Source organism: Vidua macroura, chromosome 1, assembly GCF_024509145.1.
Source record: "Vidua macroura isolate BioBank_ID:100142 chromosome 1, ASM2450914v1, whole genome shotgun sequence".
Classification (NCBI taxonomy): domain Eukaryota; kingdom Metazoa; phylum Chordata; class Aves; order Passeriformes; family Viduidae; genus Vidua; species Vidua macroura.
The window spans coordinates 120,226,874-120,247,052 of NC_071571.1; the positions used below are offsets into that span (position 1 = coordinate 120,226,874).

Sequence of the window (20,179 nt, forward strand, 5' to 3'; positions counted from 1 at the left end):
ACTTATATGAGATGTTTCAGGTTTTTTCTGTGATCGGGAGTGAGTACTTTCTAGAAGTCCTATATTCACTAAAGCTTCCCTGCAGGCTTTGCAAAGAATTGAAATTGGGGAAGAAAACTGCTGTTTCATATTCTTCCTTCCTTCGTGTTTTTCTTGGCACGTGTGTGCAAATGCAAATGGCAGCCAGAATTGGCAATGAACAGAGTTTGGGAGTATGTTTTATTTATAGAACTCTGAAAATAAAAATTTTAGCTCTCTCAAGCATTCTAATTCCTAATTAGCATCTAGCCATATTAAACATTACGTAACATCATAATTAAGGACTGTGCATCCCAATATTAGAAAAAAAATGTTGTGTTGAAAACTGAGCATGTAAAAAGGGGTTGGTGGGCTTCGATTGTGATTGCCTGTCAGTATTTTCAAGTTTTCTCAGTTTATAGGTAAAAATGTTTATTTGTTTGTTTTTTTAATAAGCTGAATTAATCATGAAGGACCAAATAATTTGTTTTCATTGGTGCTGAGTGAACTTTCCTCCCTTATTCAGGTGCAATAGGAATTAATACTTAAATTTAAATTCTGAAAGTGGAGATGTAATATGTTATTTCAGGTTTACTCCTCATAATCAGTGACAAAGATCATGACTTGCTTAATTCTCGTGGATATTTTTGTGTCAGAAAAGACTCACACTGGCCTTCAAACATGTTAATGGACTTTAGAAGAATATAGGAGATGTACAGAGGATGACTTTCTTGTAATATTTTTGAGATTTCAAACTATTATTTCTCAAATTGAATCAGAAAATCTAAATAATTCTTTTGTATGGGTCATTTTTGCCAAATGTGTTTCTCATCTTGTCCTCTTGTGTATTTCTCATCTTTTACACTTCCTGAAATTACTGATTTGCTTAAAGAAATAAAATTTGATGGAGAATTAAAGAAAAGAGTTGTCTCAAAAATATTCTAGGACTGTTGAATTCTTCCTAATTGGCCTTCTCCTACTAAAAAAAATAATTTAGGAAAATCCTAATTTTGCAAGTAAAAGTTGACTAAAAATTCAAGATTTTTTTTCCCAAATGGAACAGAATAAGATATGATTGCATAAAAAAAGCAGAAACTGTAGTATGAATTATAAAGGTTTCAAACATACAAATTCTTTTCTAATTATGGTTGCAATGTAACAGGAACATACTGTTACTTCCAGATGTACACTTGTTCTGAGGTTTCCTCAATTCTTGTTTTGGTTTGCTAGTAGTGGACACAGCTGAATTCCCTGAGATTTCCTAACAAGAACCTAATGTTCTATAAATTCAGGAAACAGCTGACTTTTATGAGAGGTAAGCTGTAATGGTAGATGTAATGTGAATGTTTTTTAGTACAGAGTATCTTTTTAGTCAAGAAAATGTTCAAAATGTAATTAAGAGGAATCTTGGCATGCTGGAAGCATTTTGTTTATTGATATGGATGCCTCTTGTTTGGTCAGTTTGTTGCAATCCCAACAGACTGTTCAGAAATTCACAGGGGTCAGGCCAATCACTTTTTTTTGCCTTCCAGAACCTCTTTTTGTGATTGGAATGTAACCTGTTTGTATTTTTAATGGGATAAAGGCTTGGTTAGCAGCAACCCATGTTACATAAAACTGCCTTCTGCTTATCTTGTAGGTGGGGGCACATCACATATGCCAGTATATGGCCTTTTACTAAAGCTCTGGTTAAGCTACATTTTAATTAAGCAAAAATTTAGGTGATCTTATAGACATTTGCTGTATGTGGCATCAGCAGCATGTGTGAGCCAGCCAGACATCCAGCCTCTGATTTGGCGAGATTTGGAATGATCTCAGCTGCAAGTGTGCGAGTACCTCCATTGTTACTCATCAACCAAACTTCTGTTGACCAGCAAGAGCTCAGCTAGTCCTCAGAAGAGCAGGTTCCCAAAATGAGGATACTAGATATCCTTATTTTAGTGGCAGAATTCTTTACATCTGGGAAGAAAAGGAATAGATGTCTTCTGAACTGGGCCAGGAAAAGGTTGTACTAAATCTTTTTGAGAATGGCTTCAGTGCAAGGAAGAGGGTGGAGACGTCGGACATCCTGCCTGGCTGTGTGGAACTGGACTTTAACTATAAATCTCTTACTTTCATCTGCAATGGAACTGAAAGGAAGGAAGGGATCAAAAGTGAAAGCTCAGGTGATTTTAGAGGTGGGGAACATGAGTTTAGAGGACACGAGTTTCCCGTCAAAGAAGGGAATTGACTTAAAAGTCTCAAATGGCATGAAAGAACAATATGTCCAGTAAAATGTTGAAAAATATCGTCAGTGACAATAAAATGCAGAAATGGTGATTGAGGGTTGAAGAAGGATGAGGAAAGGTTTTTTTTCTCTACTCTTAGAAGTTTTCTGATATGATAGAGAAAAAAAAAAAAGATATATGATGGAGAATGGGCTGATTATCCCAAAATGTGTCATCATATTAATAATGTATGAGAATATTATGAAGATACATATTTTTTCAAAGCATTAATTGCTTTAGTTTTGTGTGTACTTATGAATTCATGTTTACTTTAAGTCAGGGATGCTCTTTCAGACAGACTGCTGCCCCTTAGGATCAGATGAATGGAGAAGTGGATTGTTTGGTAGGTTGTGAAAAGAAATTATTGCTGGAACAGAAAACATTGCAGATGTTGCCCATCTATTTCCTCTGTACTTACAGGCATTGGAATATGATGCCAGCTTTGAAAGTAGCTCTAGGTACAGCAGGGAGAAAGAATGTATCTGACCTTGGCTGATGCTCTCACTGCTGTTTGTGATTCATCCAGTCCTGCAGGCAAGATGGGAGGAACAGGTGGTGCCTCAGCTGGTGAATCACTGGAGAGAGAAGAAGAGTCTTTTGTTCAGTAGCAGAAGCCAGCCCGAGCAGCTACTGCCACTGCTGCTGGCACAGGTTAATGGGAAGAGGAGGGTAGGAACACAGTGTTTGCCACAGCTGCTACTGCTGCTGGAGTCTTCTCTATTGATTTTTGTGTTTTTCCTCCTTGTGGTGAAATCAAACAAAAGTGCTTCAACAAAACTGGCTTGGTGTTCTTCTGGGACTTGGAATCTGATGTGCATTAATTATAGTGTGCAAAACTGCTGTGCTAAATACTACCTCAATGCCTGTGAACTGAATTAGGCTAGTCAGCTATGATAAAGAGCAGGTTTTTTTCACAAGTATAGATCTTCATGTTTTCTCTAGGATCATTTGGAATATTGTGAAAAGGCAAAAATATTTTCTATCATCCAGATGCCTATAGTTGCACTAAGAATGTAAAGAGAGAACACAGAAACTACAAATATTTCATATTTGTGTTTCTAAATTTGTGAAGATGAGGTTATTATCATAGACACAGAAAAGTTGTATAAAAATATAAACATTTCCTTATAGTGGGTCCCTTTAAATGATTTTGTCTTTGACACTGTGCAAAATAAAATTGTATTCAATTTTAATCCATAACAGCTAGCTAGCTTTATTCAGAAGGCTTTATGATAGGTTGGGCATTTCACTTGAACTGGTTTTCCTAAAGTGAAGATGTGCAGGAAATTACCATATTAAAAATACATGTGTTTTTTGCAGTTCACCTTGGTTTTGTTTGTGGCAGTGTAGATTTAAAGATAGAAACACTGTTAAAAGAATTCTGAGAAGAAAAAATGAGTAACTATTTAATTTTTATTTTTTCTGATAAAACCCAATATTTATTTATAGGCTTAGTCCAAAGTAGGATTATTACTTTCAGAAAGATAGTTATATATCTTTTGTGATCCAGGAGCTCTGACATAATTTCTGGACTTTTTATCTGTAAAGAAGGCGAAAACTCTTCATGCCCTGGGAGTCTTCTGCAGGCAGACTTCTTTGTTTTCCCTGATTTCATTCCAGATGTCAGGGAAGTAATTTGTGCTGTTGGCAGCTCCTTGTGCTATCTGTAGCAGTGGTAGGTTTTTGTTTTGGTTTTTTTTTTTTTGTTTTGTTTTGGTTTTTTTTTTTTTTTTTGTTTTTTTTTTTTTCAACAAAACACAGAGCAACCATCAAGAAAAAGCCCCACCAAACAACAAACAATGCAACTCTTCTTTTGATAAGACCAGAAGTCAAAATCCCCATAACAGGAACCCAGTGTGTGTTTCTATTAAAAAAATGCTGCCTCACAAAATGGCAGCTGATCAGCAGACAGGCAGAAAATTTAGTGTTTACTTGTCATAATGAACAAATTCTTTTATAATTCTTTGAATTTGGATTTTCAATGTTCTATGGTTTAATTTTCATGCCCATTGCTTCTTGTATTGTGTTACTGCAATGCCAGGCAAAGGGTAAAAGAATTGGATGAGGGAATAGTACAGAAAGTATGTAACAGTTTGCAGGTAAGATGAACAAAGTGTGTAATTAGCTACATTGCTATTATTAGCATGGAATGATCTCCAAACTATTATTTATCACATTTCTCAAAGGTAGAGGGGAATTACTCTTTTCTACACCACCATGGTACAGGGACCCTGAGTCACAGCCAAAAAGAGTGGCATTTTTATGTTACCAATAGGACCTGAATGGAGTCAGGGAACTTTAGCACTAAACTGTTATCTTATATATTTCCTATCTAGTTGCTCCCCTATTCCAAAGGACTTAGTTGGACCCCCATGTCTGCAAGTTTGTCAGACTTGTAAAGATCATAAAACTTCTTACCATGTGACCCTCCATATTTGGAATTTTATCAGCATTTTGGGGCATTTCTTCTTCAAAGCAGATATGCACTGATCATGCAGATGCCATATTGTGTTAATGAAGTTTTTGGAAGGATGCTTTAGAAAGTTTAGGTTTGAATGACAAGCTTTGTGGAGGCAGGAGTTGTGGCACTCTGAGTGACTCAAGAATATTCCTAGAGTGACACGGTTTTCCATAAACAGTTCTAAAAACTGACAAACAAAACTGGGTGTTGTTTTTTTAATGTGGGTAACAAGCGTCCTCCTTTATATTTGCTTTTCATCTGGTCTTTGAAATTTAGATTGCTCCTTATGGTACCCAGCCAAGTTGCTGCTCTGAAATGTTGTGTGGAGATCTCTTAAAAGAGAAATCGCCAATAGTCTGGCTGGCAGAGAGTGCCAGGAATCGCTGTTTGCTGTGCTGCAGGGTTGAATCCCTATACTATAGCAAGGTAGATAGAATGCTGGTGGCACAAGGTGAAAATCTAGAATTACATTCTGTTTTATACCATATGTTTTTGCTGTTATTTGAGAAAATTAACTGAAAGGAAGCTAAGGGAAACTCTGGAATCTGCTTGAAATGCTTCGGGAAAGCTGAGGATCCCTGTCTATGTGACATTGGTCTGTGATCCTGGAGTACACAGAGATATTTGTTATTCTCTGTATTTGATGTAGTGCTATGAAATTTCTACACTAATGTAGATGAATATTGAAGCAAATGTAATGTATACTCCAGCAAGGTGTAGTGTATACTCCAGTAAACACAGATGAATCATGATTTACTGACATGTATGTTTGATGAAATTGTATTAGGTTTGAATTGATTTTTCACTTTGATTTTTGTTGGTTTTTTGCTTTTTTGTAAGCATGGGAATCATGTGTGACAATTGATTCCTACAGCTGTTTGGTCAGTCCAGGAACAGGATCTATCTTATTGTTTCCTTGCAATTTGTAATTGCTTTGCTCCTTCATTTAATGTGGTGCTCAGTAATGAGTGTGGACTTTGAGTCTCATACTTGAAGTAATGGTAAAAGTTTTAGAAGGAACTCAGTGCTATTTCAGAGGAGTTCCTGATGTCTTTTGTTTTATATTTTTTTTTTATGTGTCCATTTCTTTAGTGAATTGTAAATTGGCTGAGGTGTCCATTCTACTTTTATATTTTTTACAGGTATGTTTTTTCTATGGTTAATTAAAGTTTATGCGGTGTGTTTTCAAAAGGTTATAAAATTATTTCTTCCCATTAACTGAAGAACTGACAGCTCCTGAGTAGTTTCTGTCCATCCTTATGTATTTTCCTTTTAAAATCTGTAATTTCTGTGCTGGCGTCCTCCTTACAGTTGTGTATGCAAATTACCTGCTTTTTCTCTGTCTACTAATTTTTTGCAGAAATGCTTATGGTTGTCCTTGGTTGATGCTTAAATAATTCTGGAGATTTTTTGAGTAGTCAGCCCTCTCTGAGACCTGTGTGTTTATGTGAGTTCAGAGACATTTGTCTTTTCATAGTTGCAGTGCTGGATTTGGGTTATTTTACGCTGCCAAAAAATGAATTACTTCTCCATCCTCCTGCCTGATGATTGCTGTCCATTCTTACTGGCAAAGTACTAGTGCAGAGGTGTTATGTGTGTGGAGTCTGTGGTGTCTCTGTGCTTCAGGAAGGGAGTTGATAAGGGGATTTATGTCCTGGAAACCTGGGTTTCATCAATGCTTTGCATTATTCACTCCGCAACGGGTGAAGTCCGCCAGGGATCGGCCTTGGAGGTAGACACATCCATCCCTACCTGTGCTCCCCTGAATTCTCTTAACACTATACTTCTAGGAAATATGAATTATTCCAATTATTTTGCAATATGTGCAGTTTGTAGAACTTCATGTAAGTACTTGACAAATTCAAATAGTCACATGCATTGATTTTTGAGACACAGCATAATGATTTTTTTCAGGAAGCAAATCTGCATTGATAGGGAGAGCAATGGAGTGCTGAGCAAACTGGTCTAGTGGAAGGTATCGCTGCCCAGGGCAGGGGGACTGGGACTAGATGGTTTTTAAGGTCCCTTCCAACCCATAGGCTGTTCTATGATTTCATGATACTATGAACAGGAGGCAAATCTTAGGGAAAAAACTGGCCTCATGACTACATTATTCCTGCAGAATGAGAACAGCAAAGGTATTACAGGGGCTTATAAGAAATTGCAGGAAGGGACTGAAGTTGTCCCAGGCCTCTTTACCTTAATTAGTGATTTGTGCCGGGGCTCTGCAAAAGTTTGGATTTTCCTGGATTTATTTTCTGATAACCTCTGCAGATGTGATGTCTGGGACAGTGCTGCTTGGACAACTGTTTATTGCAACTGATATATTCTCTTCTTGACCTCATGACTCCCATCTAGTGTCTTGAATCACTTGGGAATAAATAATGCCTCAGCTCTCAGCTCCTTCTTAGTTTCACCATCAGCCAACTTAATGTTCACCTTCCTTCACAGTTACAGGAAATGAAGATCTTAGATAATGTAAGTGCAGATGAGCAGTATGTTTGGTCTATGGGGAAATAATGTGAACAGAGAAAAATTACAGATAGTAAAAATAGATGTGAGTTTCAGATGTAGTTCTTATAATTCTTTTTTCCTCTTTGATTCTAAAGCATGTTCAACGATGTTGCATGGTTTAGTGAAAACTTCCAAAATTTAAATAAGAGTCATGCAGGCTTTCACTCTTTGTGGGATTGGTTGTACAGATAATACATGCAGCAAATTTGCCATAGCCCCTGGGGATATTCTTAGCAAGGAATGATGTAAAGGGCTGTCATCCACCATCAGTTAACTGCTGCAAATGAGTTAATGGCATTTTTTTTAGCACCAGTAAAACATTAAAAAGAAAGCACAAATAGTCAGGAAAAAGACGGGTTTAATGAACTAGAAAATCTACATCGTTGTACAGAACGATAGGAAACATACAGTGTGCTGGCAGTATTTCAAACTTAATTCAGTTTATGTCCTGGATAACTAGATTTGACTCTTCAGTAATAAAAATGTGTAATGCCAGTTACATAGTCCTCTTCAGCAGAGAAAGGAGCATCGCTTGGGAATGAAAATATTTAAGTCTCAGCAGAGGGCAAAAAGGGCTGCTGTGACTGCTATCTTTCCACACAGGGGTTATTTATTGCCTCTTTTATGGAATTTGCACCATGCCAGAATTTAGATGAGCTCATGTACAGTGTACAATGCACAGTGACTCGGAGCTAAATGGTTATGAAAGACATGACATTTGTGCACTCATTGTGCCAGGTTTTAATGAGTGAAGAATATGCTTGTCTGTGTGAAGAATTATCAGTGTAAGATTTTAGTCTACAGTTTGTAGATACTTTTTAGGACATACCAATATCTTTGTAATGAAATGAATTAATAAAATTTAATTCTGCTCTTTGTACTTGAGATATTTATTTCTTTAGGAATTGCTTACTGTACATATCTTCTTTTTGTGTCCAGTTCTTGAATGTAGAATAAAAGAAAACTTACAATTTTGGTATTTCATTTGTGGTATTAGTAACTGCTAATTTGATCGCTGGGGGTTAGGTTCTTGGGGAGGGAAGAAGGAAGAGTTATCAGTAAGCAAAACCAAGTGCAGCTGACTGTTGTTTAAGCCAATTTACTTTACAATAAGTTTGGTTATTAATATGTCTGACTTTTGGTTGCTATGGTAAAATTTACATGACATAATAGTATCTCCTGATTAGTTTAATTTGGAAATTAGCATCTTACTTTGGCTTGTCTTGTTTGTAAAGCAGTAGAGTGAGATTTTGAAAATTAATACATTTTTCTCTTGCTTGATTGTAATATGAATGCAGGATGAAAGTGGTACTTCAGAGAATGTTCAGTTTCTCAACTTCATTAATATTTTACTCTTTTTAACACTATGTAGATAGGTCTTTCTAACATGTTAGAATAACAGAACTACTAAATTATTTATAAATAAAGAGCTTGTTTTAGATTCTGAATAATGTTTTGATGTGGCTCTATATCCAGTTTGGGAAACAAATGAAAGCATAACATGCCAGAAGTTGTTCAAGTCTTCCTGAAATAACTTTTTCCTTATTTGTCTTGTTTCATGCAGGCTTTTCTTCACCGAATGATCCAATGTGCTGCAGCCAAAGTGGATAAAAATGTCACAGAAGAAACAGTTAAGGTTAGTCTCCTAATTGCATTTCTTCTTCTGTTTTGTGTCTGATGTTTCACTTATGTATGTTTTATTCTTTTGCAGATGTTGTTTTCAAATATTGAAGATATTCTTGCAGTTCACAAAAACTTCCTGTCCCTTGTGGAGGATTGTTTACAGCCAGAACCTAATGCACAGCATGAAGTTGGAACCTGCTTTCTAAATTATGTATGTTATCTTTTATTTCAGCCTTTTTTTCACATCTTTTTTTTTTGCCTTTATTAATTACTGTCATGATGATAAGTGTACATAGTCATGAAGCCTAAATATGACCTGATTGTGTAATGAAGAGTACTTTGAAGTCATCTCTTGGTTACTGTCATGTCCAAAGGAGAAAAAAAAAGGAGATGGGAGGACTGTGAAGAAAGAACATATTAAATGACACTTCTGGTGTTTCATCATTTTTGTATTCACCAGTTCAGCTCAGGCTGACAAACTGATCCCTGCAACTTGGGCAAAGCTCTTCCTGTGTGTTAGATGGAGGTACAAGGTTACATGCAGCAAGAGTAGTACTATGTTTTTATTCCCACTTAGTGCTATGTAAAAATGTGACTATTTTGGAAAGACTTGTATATACTGGATCAAATGCCTCCATGGTTCTGGATTGTGAAGATATTTTATTTCCAACAATTGCAGTACCTCCACAAGTGTGTTTGTATGTCCTGTTTCTATTGGTTTCTAGGAGTATAATTTTTCCTGTTGGAGCAAAACAAGGATGTTACTGTTACAGAGCTTTGCAAAATGAGAACAAATTAGTTTACTTTCAGTTGCAGACCTAACAAAAAGTCCAGGTTTCATTGTTATCTCTGGTTAGAGTCCCATTTGTTTGTTAAGTCTTTAATTATTCATTGTGGCAGGAGAAATCCATTAATGTTTAGTGGAAACAATTTTACAGAAGTTGAATAACATCAGTTTTTAGCTCTGCAGAAAAATGGATCATATTGGAAAAGAAGTGTTAGCAGACAAATTGGGTAATAATGTCAACAAATTAGCCACTCATTTTGCATTTTATACATGTATGTTTTTATCCTGTGTATTTGTGGTAGTTCAAGCTCTGAAATATTTCAGCAAAACCTTATGAAGTTCATTGAAGACAAATGTAATGTCTGTCATCAGGGAAAACATAATCCGGGAGTGCAGCACAGGCTGAGATCTACCTAGCTGGGGCTCAGCTCTGTGGAAAAGGACCTCAATGTCCTGGTGGACCATCTCAATATGAGTGAATAGTGTGCTGCTGTGACAAAAAAGTTAAAGGCAAGAGCATGCTGGGTTGCAACAGTAAGGTTGCAACCAGCAGAGATAAAGAAATCATTATCACTGTCTGCTCAGTGCTTGTTAGGCCACAGCTGGGATTCTGTGTTCAGTTGTGGTCCCTGCTGTACAAAAGAGATGTGGACAATCTGGACAGGTTTAAGAGAAGAGCCACAAGGATGACCATGGGAAGTGTTCCATATGGCTGCCTGAGAGAACTGACTTGAGAAAAGAAGGCTTAAATGAGATTTTATCACTGTTTCAGTGATAAAAACACGAAAACATGTTTAAAAAGTGGCTACAAAGGTGGAGACTCCCATTTTACAGAATCATATGGATAATAGGAGGGGTAATGGGTACAAGTTTCTCCTGGGGAAATTCCAGCTGGACACCAGAGAAAAATTTTTCACAGTGAGAATAATCAGCCATTGGAATAATCTCCCCAGGGAAGTGGTGGATTTGTCAATATTGGACACATTTAAGATTCCACTGGACAGGGTCCTGGGCCATCTTGTCTAGACCATGCTCTTGCCAAGAAAGGTTGGACCAGATGATCCTTGAGGTCCCTTTCAACCTTGTTTTCTATGAATCTGTGTTTGAAATTCCCAAGTGGTGCTTCCAGACTGTTCATAATTTGAGGCTAGACCTCAAATAATAAATGTATGAAGAAGAACTGACATTCTAGAATGAAGGCTATTTAACTATGCAGCTTTGCATAGCTAAAAAAAAAAAAAAAATCAAAATAACAAGTGAAAAACAATGTCTCTTTTTGTTTCTTTTTGTTTCAGAAAGAGAAATTCCGCATCTATGATGAGTACTGTAGTAACCATGAGAAGGCACAGAAAGTTCTTCTTGACCTGAACAAAATAAGAACAGTGCGGACGTTTCTTTTGGTAAATAAACTTTGAACTGGTGTTATAACTTCATATTTTTTGATGAGCCAGTGAATCATTAGCACTGACACCTCCACCATGTAACAAGTACAAGCACACCTGCAAGTGGTTAGCAGACAGTTTTAGCTGGGGGTGGTGTTTCCAGAGGAAGGAGGTGGGTAAATCATATTTTCACTGCTGTGCTTGGACCTGTGGATAATACAGAATTAGGCAGTGTGCCTTGAACATACTGGCCAGGAGACAAGGGTCTGAATATCTAGAAAGGACAAAGGATAGGATAAAATAGATGAGGAGGGATAGGCAAAGGAATTATAGAAAGGAGCTGGAGAACTCAGCAGAACTTCTAAAGGGGAGACCCACGTTCTGGTACTGTAGCCAGCACTGTTGCAGACAGAAAAATCTTTTGTTATGGATCATAGAGTAGCCATTCTAATCTTAGATGCTGCCTTAATCCTAGGTGAAAGAAACAGCTCCACAAGCAGTCTTTCATTTCATAAGACAAGTAAGGAAGGGTTTGATAATATTAAGTGTGATAGTCCTCATGGTTTTTCAACAGCAAAACCATTTTCCATGTAAACATTGGGTTTGCTAATAGTTGACTTTAGTTGTTAAAAGCAGGATTCAATATAGAATGATTTTTGTGTTTCCTCCATGGTGTCCTGTGGTAAAGCGGTCAGCTTTGAAATGAGTAGCCTACTATATTGGAACTGAAATACCTGAGCAAGTGTCCATGGATATGCTATAAACTTTGGAGTGAACAGATTTGATCACTGTGTTTTGGAACTGGAGAGCAAATGACCCTATCAGCAAAGCATCACAGATGTGTTTGAGAAAAAAAGATTCTGCCAATGCTGACAGTATCACAAGACTTTAATTAATTTTATTAATTAGTTTTAGCATGCAGTAGGGTTTCACTACTGCTGTTGACAGAGTTCTTGGTAAAGTCCTATGGCAGCTTACTGATGCTTTGAAAGATACCAGATCTGTCTCCCCAGCTGCACTTACTTACAGCCAAGTTAATAAGCAGTGTGGGAATTTCCTTATTGTGGGAGATATTGTGTGACATGAGGCACCATCTGCCTTTTTGCTAAGAATCTCTTACACAGAAATGATTATTCACAGTTAAAAACTGCTTCCAAGTTGTCCTATTTTTCCTCAGTGGTTGACACAATATATTTCACTTTGCCCCAGACTGGGGAGCTTCATACACGGGGTTCTTGTATTGGGAGCAGCATGGCCAATCTCAAGAAGAAAGGGTGAATGCTGACTACAGAGGCAAAAAGCAAAATACTCTGGAGAAAGATTGCAAAGAGCTTGTTTTGTGACAAAGGAAGCCAAGCGTGCCATTGTGGCAGTGCACGGTGTGTCGTTTTAGGTGATCCAGGTCTTTCTCATGCAGAGGTCTTTCTCATCTGGGTTGGGTTCCTCATAGATCTAGGGCATGATTTGAAAGCACAGTCAAAGCCTTCTGGACACACCAAAGGGTTTGGCTCATTGGAGTTGTGGTTATCTATAAATTACTGGGAGCTAAAACCAGAACTTTTGAGGCTTTGAGTATAGAGGCAGTCGTTGTAATAACTATAGTCTGCATGGCCATTATCTTACTTGGTCTTTATCAGTAAAGCTTTTGTGTTTGGAAGTGAAATCCTTTAGGCTAAAGCATCCTTTAGGATAAGACAGAAGCTGGTTAAGCATGAGTACAAGAGTGGGTGTGGAGATCCTCTAGCAGCACTGGTTGTAGGATAGGTGTGTGTTGGGTGGCCACCCAGTTGTGCAGCCTCTGTTACATCAACAACGTGTCAGCATCCAGATCCACGGCCTGTGTCAATATCTCATCTGGCTGTCTTAAACTGCTTTTGTTCAGTGTCCTCAGTTTAGACAACTTGTTCTTTGAAGCTGATATTATCTCATGCCATTGCATACAATTCCTTCTGATCTCTCCATAAAATAATTGTCATCATTACTTCAGGTCTTTATGTACTTACACTTTAATTCCAACAATTCCAAATATTTGCTGTGGTGTCCTTTGTGTGTTTTCTTATCCCCAAAAGCCCTTATTCTTTTCTCTCTCTTAGCTGCTTTTATTGGGTATTTCCACCCAATGTTTAATTTACTCTCTGCTTCCATAATCAAATGTCTTGTTGAAACTTTTTATAGCCTTTTGCCCATGACTTCAGGATGTTTTGTTCATTGCACATCAAATTTAAGTATAGAAGCATGAAAACAGAGCATGTTTTTTTTTTGAGGTGTGTATTAGGATGGCCATGTTCAAACATTCAAACCATCTTTGATACTACTTAATACTGCAAACTCTTTTTAGAAACCACAATAGCTATAGTGGTCACTCTGAAATATTTTTATTTTTGTTTGTTGAAGTCTGAAAGCATATTTTGAGCTTTTTTTTTACTGTCTTTTAGTTTCAAACTTCAAGAAAAAGGCCTCTTCATCAGACTGGATGAAGAAAGTACTGAGGCGAGAAGCCTGCATTCTGCCTTTTTGACTTCCTTGTCATGTGTGATAGCCTGTGCATGAGTTCAAGTCTGTGCTTTTGACAGTCTTGTAAACCTCCCTCCTTATATATATATATATATACAGTTTGTGTATGCTTTAGCCAAAGACTGCTGTATACCTATGCCCTTGTCTTTGTTTCCTTGGGGTTTTTCAATAATTTGTGAACTGTTCCCACTCCAGAACTGCATGCTCCTTGGAGGACGCAAGAACACAGATGTACCCCTGGAGGGATATCTAGTGACACCAATACAGAGAATATGCAAGTATCCCCTTCTTTTGAAGGTACTCACAAGATTTTTATTGAGGACTTTATACTTCCTGTATAAAACTGGTTGCTAAGCAGGTTTCCTAACTCCAGGAACAATCTTTCTATGCAGTGAATTATCTCTTTATTAAGATATTGGACCCAGCCTTGCTCCCATTAAAGCTGGTGGCCAGTCTTCTGGCATTAGTATTAAAAGAACTGAGGAGCTTGGCTGGATCAGGATGATTAGCTCTGTTCTGCTTGTAGTTGTAAAGTTCCCTCTCCATTGTTGGACAGGATAGCCATTTGGGAGAGTTTAATGAGACTAATTTCATCTGGGTTCAATCATGCCCTTGCTTAAAATGCTTGGGATAACAGAGTTTGTTGGTGACATATTTTGATGATGCTAATTTACCGTCAACAAACTGAAAATGAAAAATATTAATGGATTTTTTTCACAAGAAAAACTGTGAAGTAACAGTAAGGTGCTGTAAATGGTTTTATGTACAATTATGTGTTTATTCTTATCATATTGTGACAGCTTAAATAAATGGAAAATGTTAGTGTGGTGAAAAACATTAGATAGTCATATCTCTGAATTTGTCATTTACCATGTTAGGAAATAAAATACAAGAAAGTAAGTATTTTAAGCAAATTGTTGCTTAACAAATTAAGATCTTGTATTGCTTATAGTTCCAAACTCTGAGAGAAAAACCAGAGCAGATTCTACTCTAAACGCTACCTGAAAAATGACTATTGGACAGTATTTTTCACAATGCATGTGTGAGTTTTGATCTGCAAAATTGCCAGTTGTGAGGCATATCACATAAAAAATCTAGTAAGAAACAGGTTAGAATAAAAAAGTTTTTAAAACAGATTAAAAATATAATCATTACAATGAGGTGTGAGTCATCCGAGATAGCTGTGGCTTTACAGTTCCCTTGGTCTATTTTGAAATTATTTTTCTATTCTATTTTTGAAAAACATACAGATAAAACAGGGAAAAATGACTAATGAATTACTCTAGAGCAATGAAACTACTATATTAAGAAAATTTAAATACAGGGTGTGGTGGCAGTGGGGTTAGGGCTTTGCTGAAGGCTGTTCTCAGTCAGCCCAGCTGTAAATGGGGAGTTAGTAGTTTGAGATGGGAAATCTCGAACAAATGCTGGTGACTCCACTTTTGCTTATCAGCATGGCTGCCAGTACATCTGAAATCAGTGACTCACCTAAGCTATTGTTCGCTGCTTTGCTGCATTGCATGAGGTTAAACAATAGTGTGGAGCTAAAGGAATGTGTTTTCTGCCCTGAGTTGCAGGAAAGGCAGGTGCTAATTTTGACATGAGTGAACAACTGTTTTTTAAAGCATTGTTATCCTTGCTATTGAACAGTTGTATCCTGCAGAATATAAAAAACAAACAAACAAACCCAAACCCCAAAGCTCAAGATGGAGAAACATTGTTGGAGGAGAAAGTAGCTGAAATGCAAACTTCTTCCTAAATCATGATGATTATTCATTGTTAATAATTAGTTACCCTTTGAGTTTTAGTGTCCTACTAGGATCATTTTAGAAGGGTTACTACTTTTTTACTTAGTAAAAGAGAAGACTGGCTACTTTCTTTTTGTATGCTGGTTTGGTCCTGTAATGGACCTTTAGAGATCAAAGGCTGTTTTCTTTCTTTCTTTCTTTCTTTTCTTTTCTTTCTTTCCTTTTCTTTGCCCTTTTTCTATGTCTAAATAGGAATTACTGAAGCGGACTCCAAGGAAGCACAGTGACTATGCGGCCCTAATGGAAGCTCTCCAGGCCATGAAAGCTGTCTGTTCCAACATAAATGAGGCCAAGAGACAAATGGAAAAATTAGAATTTTTGGAAGAATGGCAGTCTCACGTTGAAGGATGGGAGGTACTGTCATAAGATTTTTTGCTTTCTGTGTTGAAGAGGGAGTAACAGTTTTCCACAAGTATGTGTTGCACTGTTTTTGTCATCCCGAGGTTCTGTCCAGTCCACAGTTCTGTGAAGTCACAGCTTTTGAGATCTACTCAATAAATTAAGTTGTCCATGACTGAGCAATGCTGTAGGAAATAGCAGACTTCAAGGAAGCATGGTTATTTAGCGTTTGTATTTAGATGTATCTGTACACACAGACACATTTATAAATCCTAATTTAATTGCTGAATTTATTTTACTGCTGTCTATGCTGGCCTAGCAGCTCTTTGTCTGGTTGAAAAATAGTTTGTTTATTGTTTATTATTGATTAAACATTGAGCCTTTAAGTTTTTTGTCAGCTTGTTGGTAGTCTCCTAATATTGGGTGAGGTAAAGTAATTTAAACATATTCAATGGAATCTGTGTGAGATTTGTGGGGCTTTTTAATGGTTTGCAAATGGAAGAACTTTAGTGCTCCAACCAAGATTTGTGAAGTAACCATAGAACTGGTTCTGAGTTAGAATTTTAAGTAGCAACCAGAAGAGCCACCCTTTCCTCAAGAAAACAAGATCAAGTAGTTGTAGCACCAAAATCTTCCTTTTGAATTATTCTGAGCACTATGATTAGTTCATATGGAAAGACAGGTGCAGATAAGAGTATCTTTAAATTCCCTTGCTTGTTTTGTATTGACGTGTCTGAGCTGACTGCACTGGGATGGAAGGCAAACACAAATGAAATTTCAATGAAAGAAATATAAAGCAAACAGTGTAACCATATTCAAAACTGACTTAAAAAACTAAGAGGCAGATTTCAACATGGAAGTAGTCCTTTGCTTTTTTTGAATACTTTGCTTGAATATAGTATTACTCTTCCTGAGAAAGCTGCTTAAGAACTGAAGGAAGATGTTTTATCTCTTCAAGCTTTGTGGAAGGCTTGCAGACTGGGAAATGTAGCAAGAAAAATGTGTTTGTTACACATTAGTCCGGTACTGGAAAATCTCAGTCTATATAGTGGGAAATTTCCTTTGTATGGTGCCTAGGAAAGGAAGGGTTAGGGATGTGGATGGGACGCAGATGGGACACTGAAGCATAGAAAGCCTCGAGACAGACCTGTCTGAACTTTTACTGGGAGAGTTCCCCACAAACTCTGACAAATAACAATTGGAATGTTGACTTGAATAGACAACTTTTAAGTGTATATTTATAGTAATAGGTAAAACCACAGAAATAAGAAATAGCTTGTGCATGGCTCTGTTCCCTCCCTACACCTCCTGATTTTACTGTACCTGCTGTTTCTTGAACTTTGCTGTGCCTAAGGATGTGCTCTGGTTCTGCAGAGTGGATTTAGCTTCCCCCTGTCATCCAGAAGGATTCAGCAGAATAAGTCACTCTCTGAAAGGAGCATAGATCTGAACAAAGACCCCTCCACCAAAATACTACTCATGACACCACGTAATTGTTTCCTGTATGCTCCATGTGAAATCTCCTGATCAGTGGACTTTTGCAAACCTTTGGTTTGTTGTTAATTGAGTAGTGTAGGAAGATTTGGTTCATTGTAAATGTGGATTAAGTGAATAATTTTACTTTAATCAAAATTCTTCATGTTTCTTCAGTGCATTGTATGATTTGAAATGTTTCACTTCAGGTATTTTTTTCCTTCTGTAGAGGCATTTTCAAGATCTACTTTTCCATTTCTGGCAAATCATCTCATGCTGGATCTCAGTGCACTGTAATATTTTGGTACAGGATAGTCACTATGAAACACCACTAAAATTCACTGCACATCATGAGAAGGAATTTTAGCAAGTAAAAAAGTGATATAATTGCTGATCCATATTCAGACAAAACTTTCTGCACTTATTTGTAACCTTCTATCTGAAATAAAATACCATAATTCAAAACAAATGCCATTCTATTGTTTGTAGGATTTTGAAAAAGAGAGGACTAATATAAAGTAAAATTCTAAGTGTTCCAACTGAGAGGAAATCTAGTTGCTGTCACTTAACAGCTCTGTCTTTAGACTCAGTGAATATGTGTTACTTCTTGTAATTAACTTGAAGTTGCTACATCAGCAGTAACTTTGGAAGGTTAGTATATCTGAACGTTTGAATGTTTGATAACGTCATGATAGGAGCAATAGCGAGTTAAGTGCTCAATACTTTATGGCAAGGAAATTTGCTAAGTAATCCTTATAGTCTATCACCACTTTATTCCTTCCATTATTTTTAACTTTTCAATTAAATTTTCTACTGCTCTACAGTGATTAAAATTCTTCTGCTTGCTTTCAATGTCTGAGTCATAGATATTTGTCAAATCCTTCTTAATGAACACACTCAAGTATAAAGTTACAGTATTATTAACTCAATGCATTATTAGTCATATAAGTTGGTTAAGAACTTACTGTTCTCAAACCTCTACCCCTGAACAGGGAATCCACTTCCTGCATTAAGTTTCTTCTGAATTCTAGGTGAAACATCTGGTAGGAAATATGGTTACATTTGGAAATGTGATAATGAGAAAAGGTAACAATAAAAAAGGAATGGTAACAATATGGACATAAGCATTTGAAACAGACTTATTCTCCCTGTGCGCAGAATGTATTCTCTATTCTGTAACAAAGTAATTTCCTACCAGACTGGGTGGGTTGTTTTTTCAGTTTTTTGTTTTATTTTTTCCACCTCCCCTCTTCCTAGATTTCATTTTAGGATTTCACCTGTGCTTGAACTCTGAAAAAGTGCTGTTGTCTTAAAATAGTTTCCAGTAGAGTTATGCAGTGTTTATTGTATTTTAGCTGATCAGGTTTGATATCATATGGCAACCACAGGGTGCACAAGCTGGCAAAATTGCCTTGATCTTAAGATGTGCATCTTTTTCAGACATAGTATAAGGTTAGTCCTTGAAATGGTAAGGATTCCAGAGCATGCATATGAGCTAAGAGTATTTTGAAGGATTCTCAAAAACAACTACAAAGAAAAAAAAAAAAAAGTTCCTGAATGCAATGTTTGAGAATGGATTTAATTAAATAAACATCTGGTTTTCTGCAATGCTGAAAATAAAGAGGCAAACTTGTTGGAGATTTCCTTCCAGAAGGAAATGCTTAGCACATTGCTTGGCCCCAACTAGAAGGAACAGGGAAAAAAAAAAAAATAAAGACTATTTTTAGAATCTGATCAAAGCATGACTTGAATTCCTATACTTAATTGTCATGAAATGAAGCTTGTGTTTATTATGATAAAAATACAGATTCATGGAAAAAATGGAACATCTGTTTCAAGAAAGATGATTTTGAATATAATAACTTTCTCACTTAATTTCCTAAGTGGTTTAATTTATTGGCCTGAATTCAGAACTTGTGTAGGTGGCTGACTCAGTTGGAGAATGGCTCAGCAGCTCAAGGAGTCTCTCAGTAAAGTTTGCGTGGATGTTTCAGTGAGAGAAGAAAAAACAAAATTGTTGCATTTGTTGAAAGCTGGAAGCTGAACAACCCAATATGAGTCATAGGCCAACTTAGTGACAATAGCATGGGGTATTCTGTTCCTTTCCATTCCAAATATTACTCATTGATGTGATTCCATATCATCAAGTAATATTTTACCTGAGATATAGTCTCTCTCCTTCCAGTGCTTTTTATTTTTCATATGGTCATGATAGCCCACATTTCAGACCTCTCACCTGAGCTGTTTCCTTAGTTAGAATCATAAGTATCTGACTGACAGCCAAAGGTTATCAGAAGCCAGTTATACCTAAATAGCCTGCAGGCTCCAAGATTTTATGGGCTTTTAATTTCCATACCAGCTATCCTCAAAGGGCACAGAATATTTGGTTGGGGTGCTACCCACAGAAGAGGATTGCTGTACAGTCTTTAGTGACCCAGTAGGACAGATGGAGGTAAAATTAGTCTAGATTCACAATATAAGCCTGCTTTGCAGGTCATTTTTTCCCCCAATTGAATTATTTATATGATTTGTTGGAAGATGGTTAAAATGTGTTTGTTTCTACAATACATGGCATTTTCAAATTGATAGATTACAAAAACACTGGTTTCACTGAAAATAGCCCATGATTTCTACTTGCAGGTACTTTAAATATACAGAAGCATGAATAGCATAGTAGTAGTGATTTTACATTTAGGTTGAGCAACTCTATCATCTCCTCTTACAAGCACTGAGTTTAAATGTCTGTGAAAACTTCAAAATAGCAAATTGCTTTGGAAGTTCAAGCTGCTCATATTTGAAATTCCTGTGATAGTTTCAATGCAAACACTTAATGAAAACACATTTGTGTCAGAAGGTTTTGATAATACTTGTTCCAAAGATATTGTAGGTAGTGTAGTTCAGTTTTAGCTGTGCAGCAGAAAGTCTCACCTGCTTCTGGGATGAGAGTGACCCCTCATATGTTACTGCAGCCTTGACCCTTCCCCCATGAAAGG

At 36.8% G+C, this 20,179-nt stretch overlaps 1 protein-coding gene and 1 long non-coding RNA gene across 2 annotated transcripts in view; one reads left to right on the forward strand and one right to left on the reverse strand.

The window, feature by feature from the left end:
- The window catches only part of PREX2 (phosphatidylinositol-3,4,5-trisphosphate dependent Rac exchange factor 2), a 144,977-nt gene that overhangs the window by 8,185 nt on the left and 116,613 nt on the right, over positions 1-20,179 (forward strand). The window contains exons 2-6 of the mRNA XM_053986522.1: positions 8,825-8,896; positions 8,972-9,094; positions 10,966-11,070; positions 13,762-13,863; positions 15,567-15,728. Coding sequence (XP_053842497.1) covers positions 8,840-8,896; positions 8,972-9,094; positions 10,966-11,070; positions 13,762-13,863; positions 15,567-15,728 — 549 coding nt within the window. The 5' untranslated portion in view covers positions 8,825-8,839. The remainder of the gene's footprint in view (positions 1-8,824; positions 8,897-8,971; positions 9,095-10,965; positions 11,071-13,761; positions 13,864-15,566; positions 15,729-20,179) is intronic.
- LOC128812250 (uncharacterized) lies at positions 9,548-12,778 on the reverse strand. Its single transcript, XR_008438666.1, has 3 exons — positions 12,676-12,778; positions 11,170-11,259; positions 9,548-9,622 (listed from the first exon to the last, which is right to left on the reverse strand). It is a non-coding gene; the product is annotated as an uncharacterized LOC128812250 (long non-coding RNA).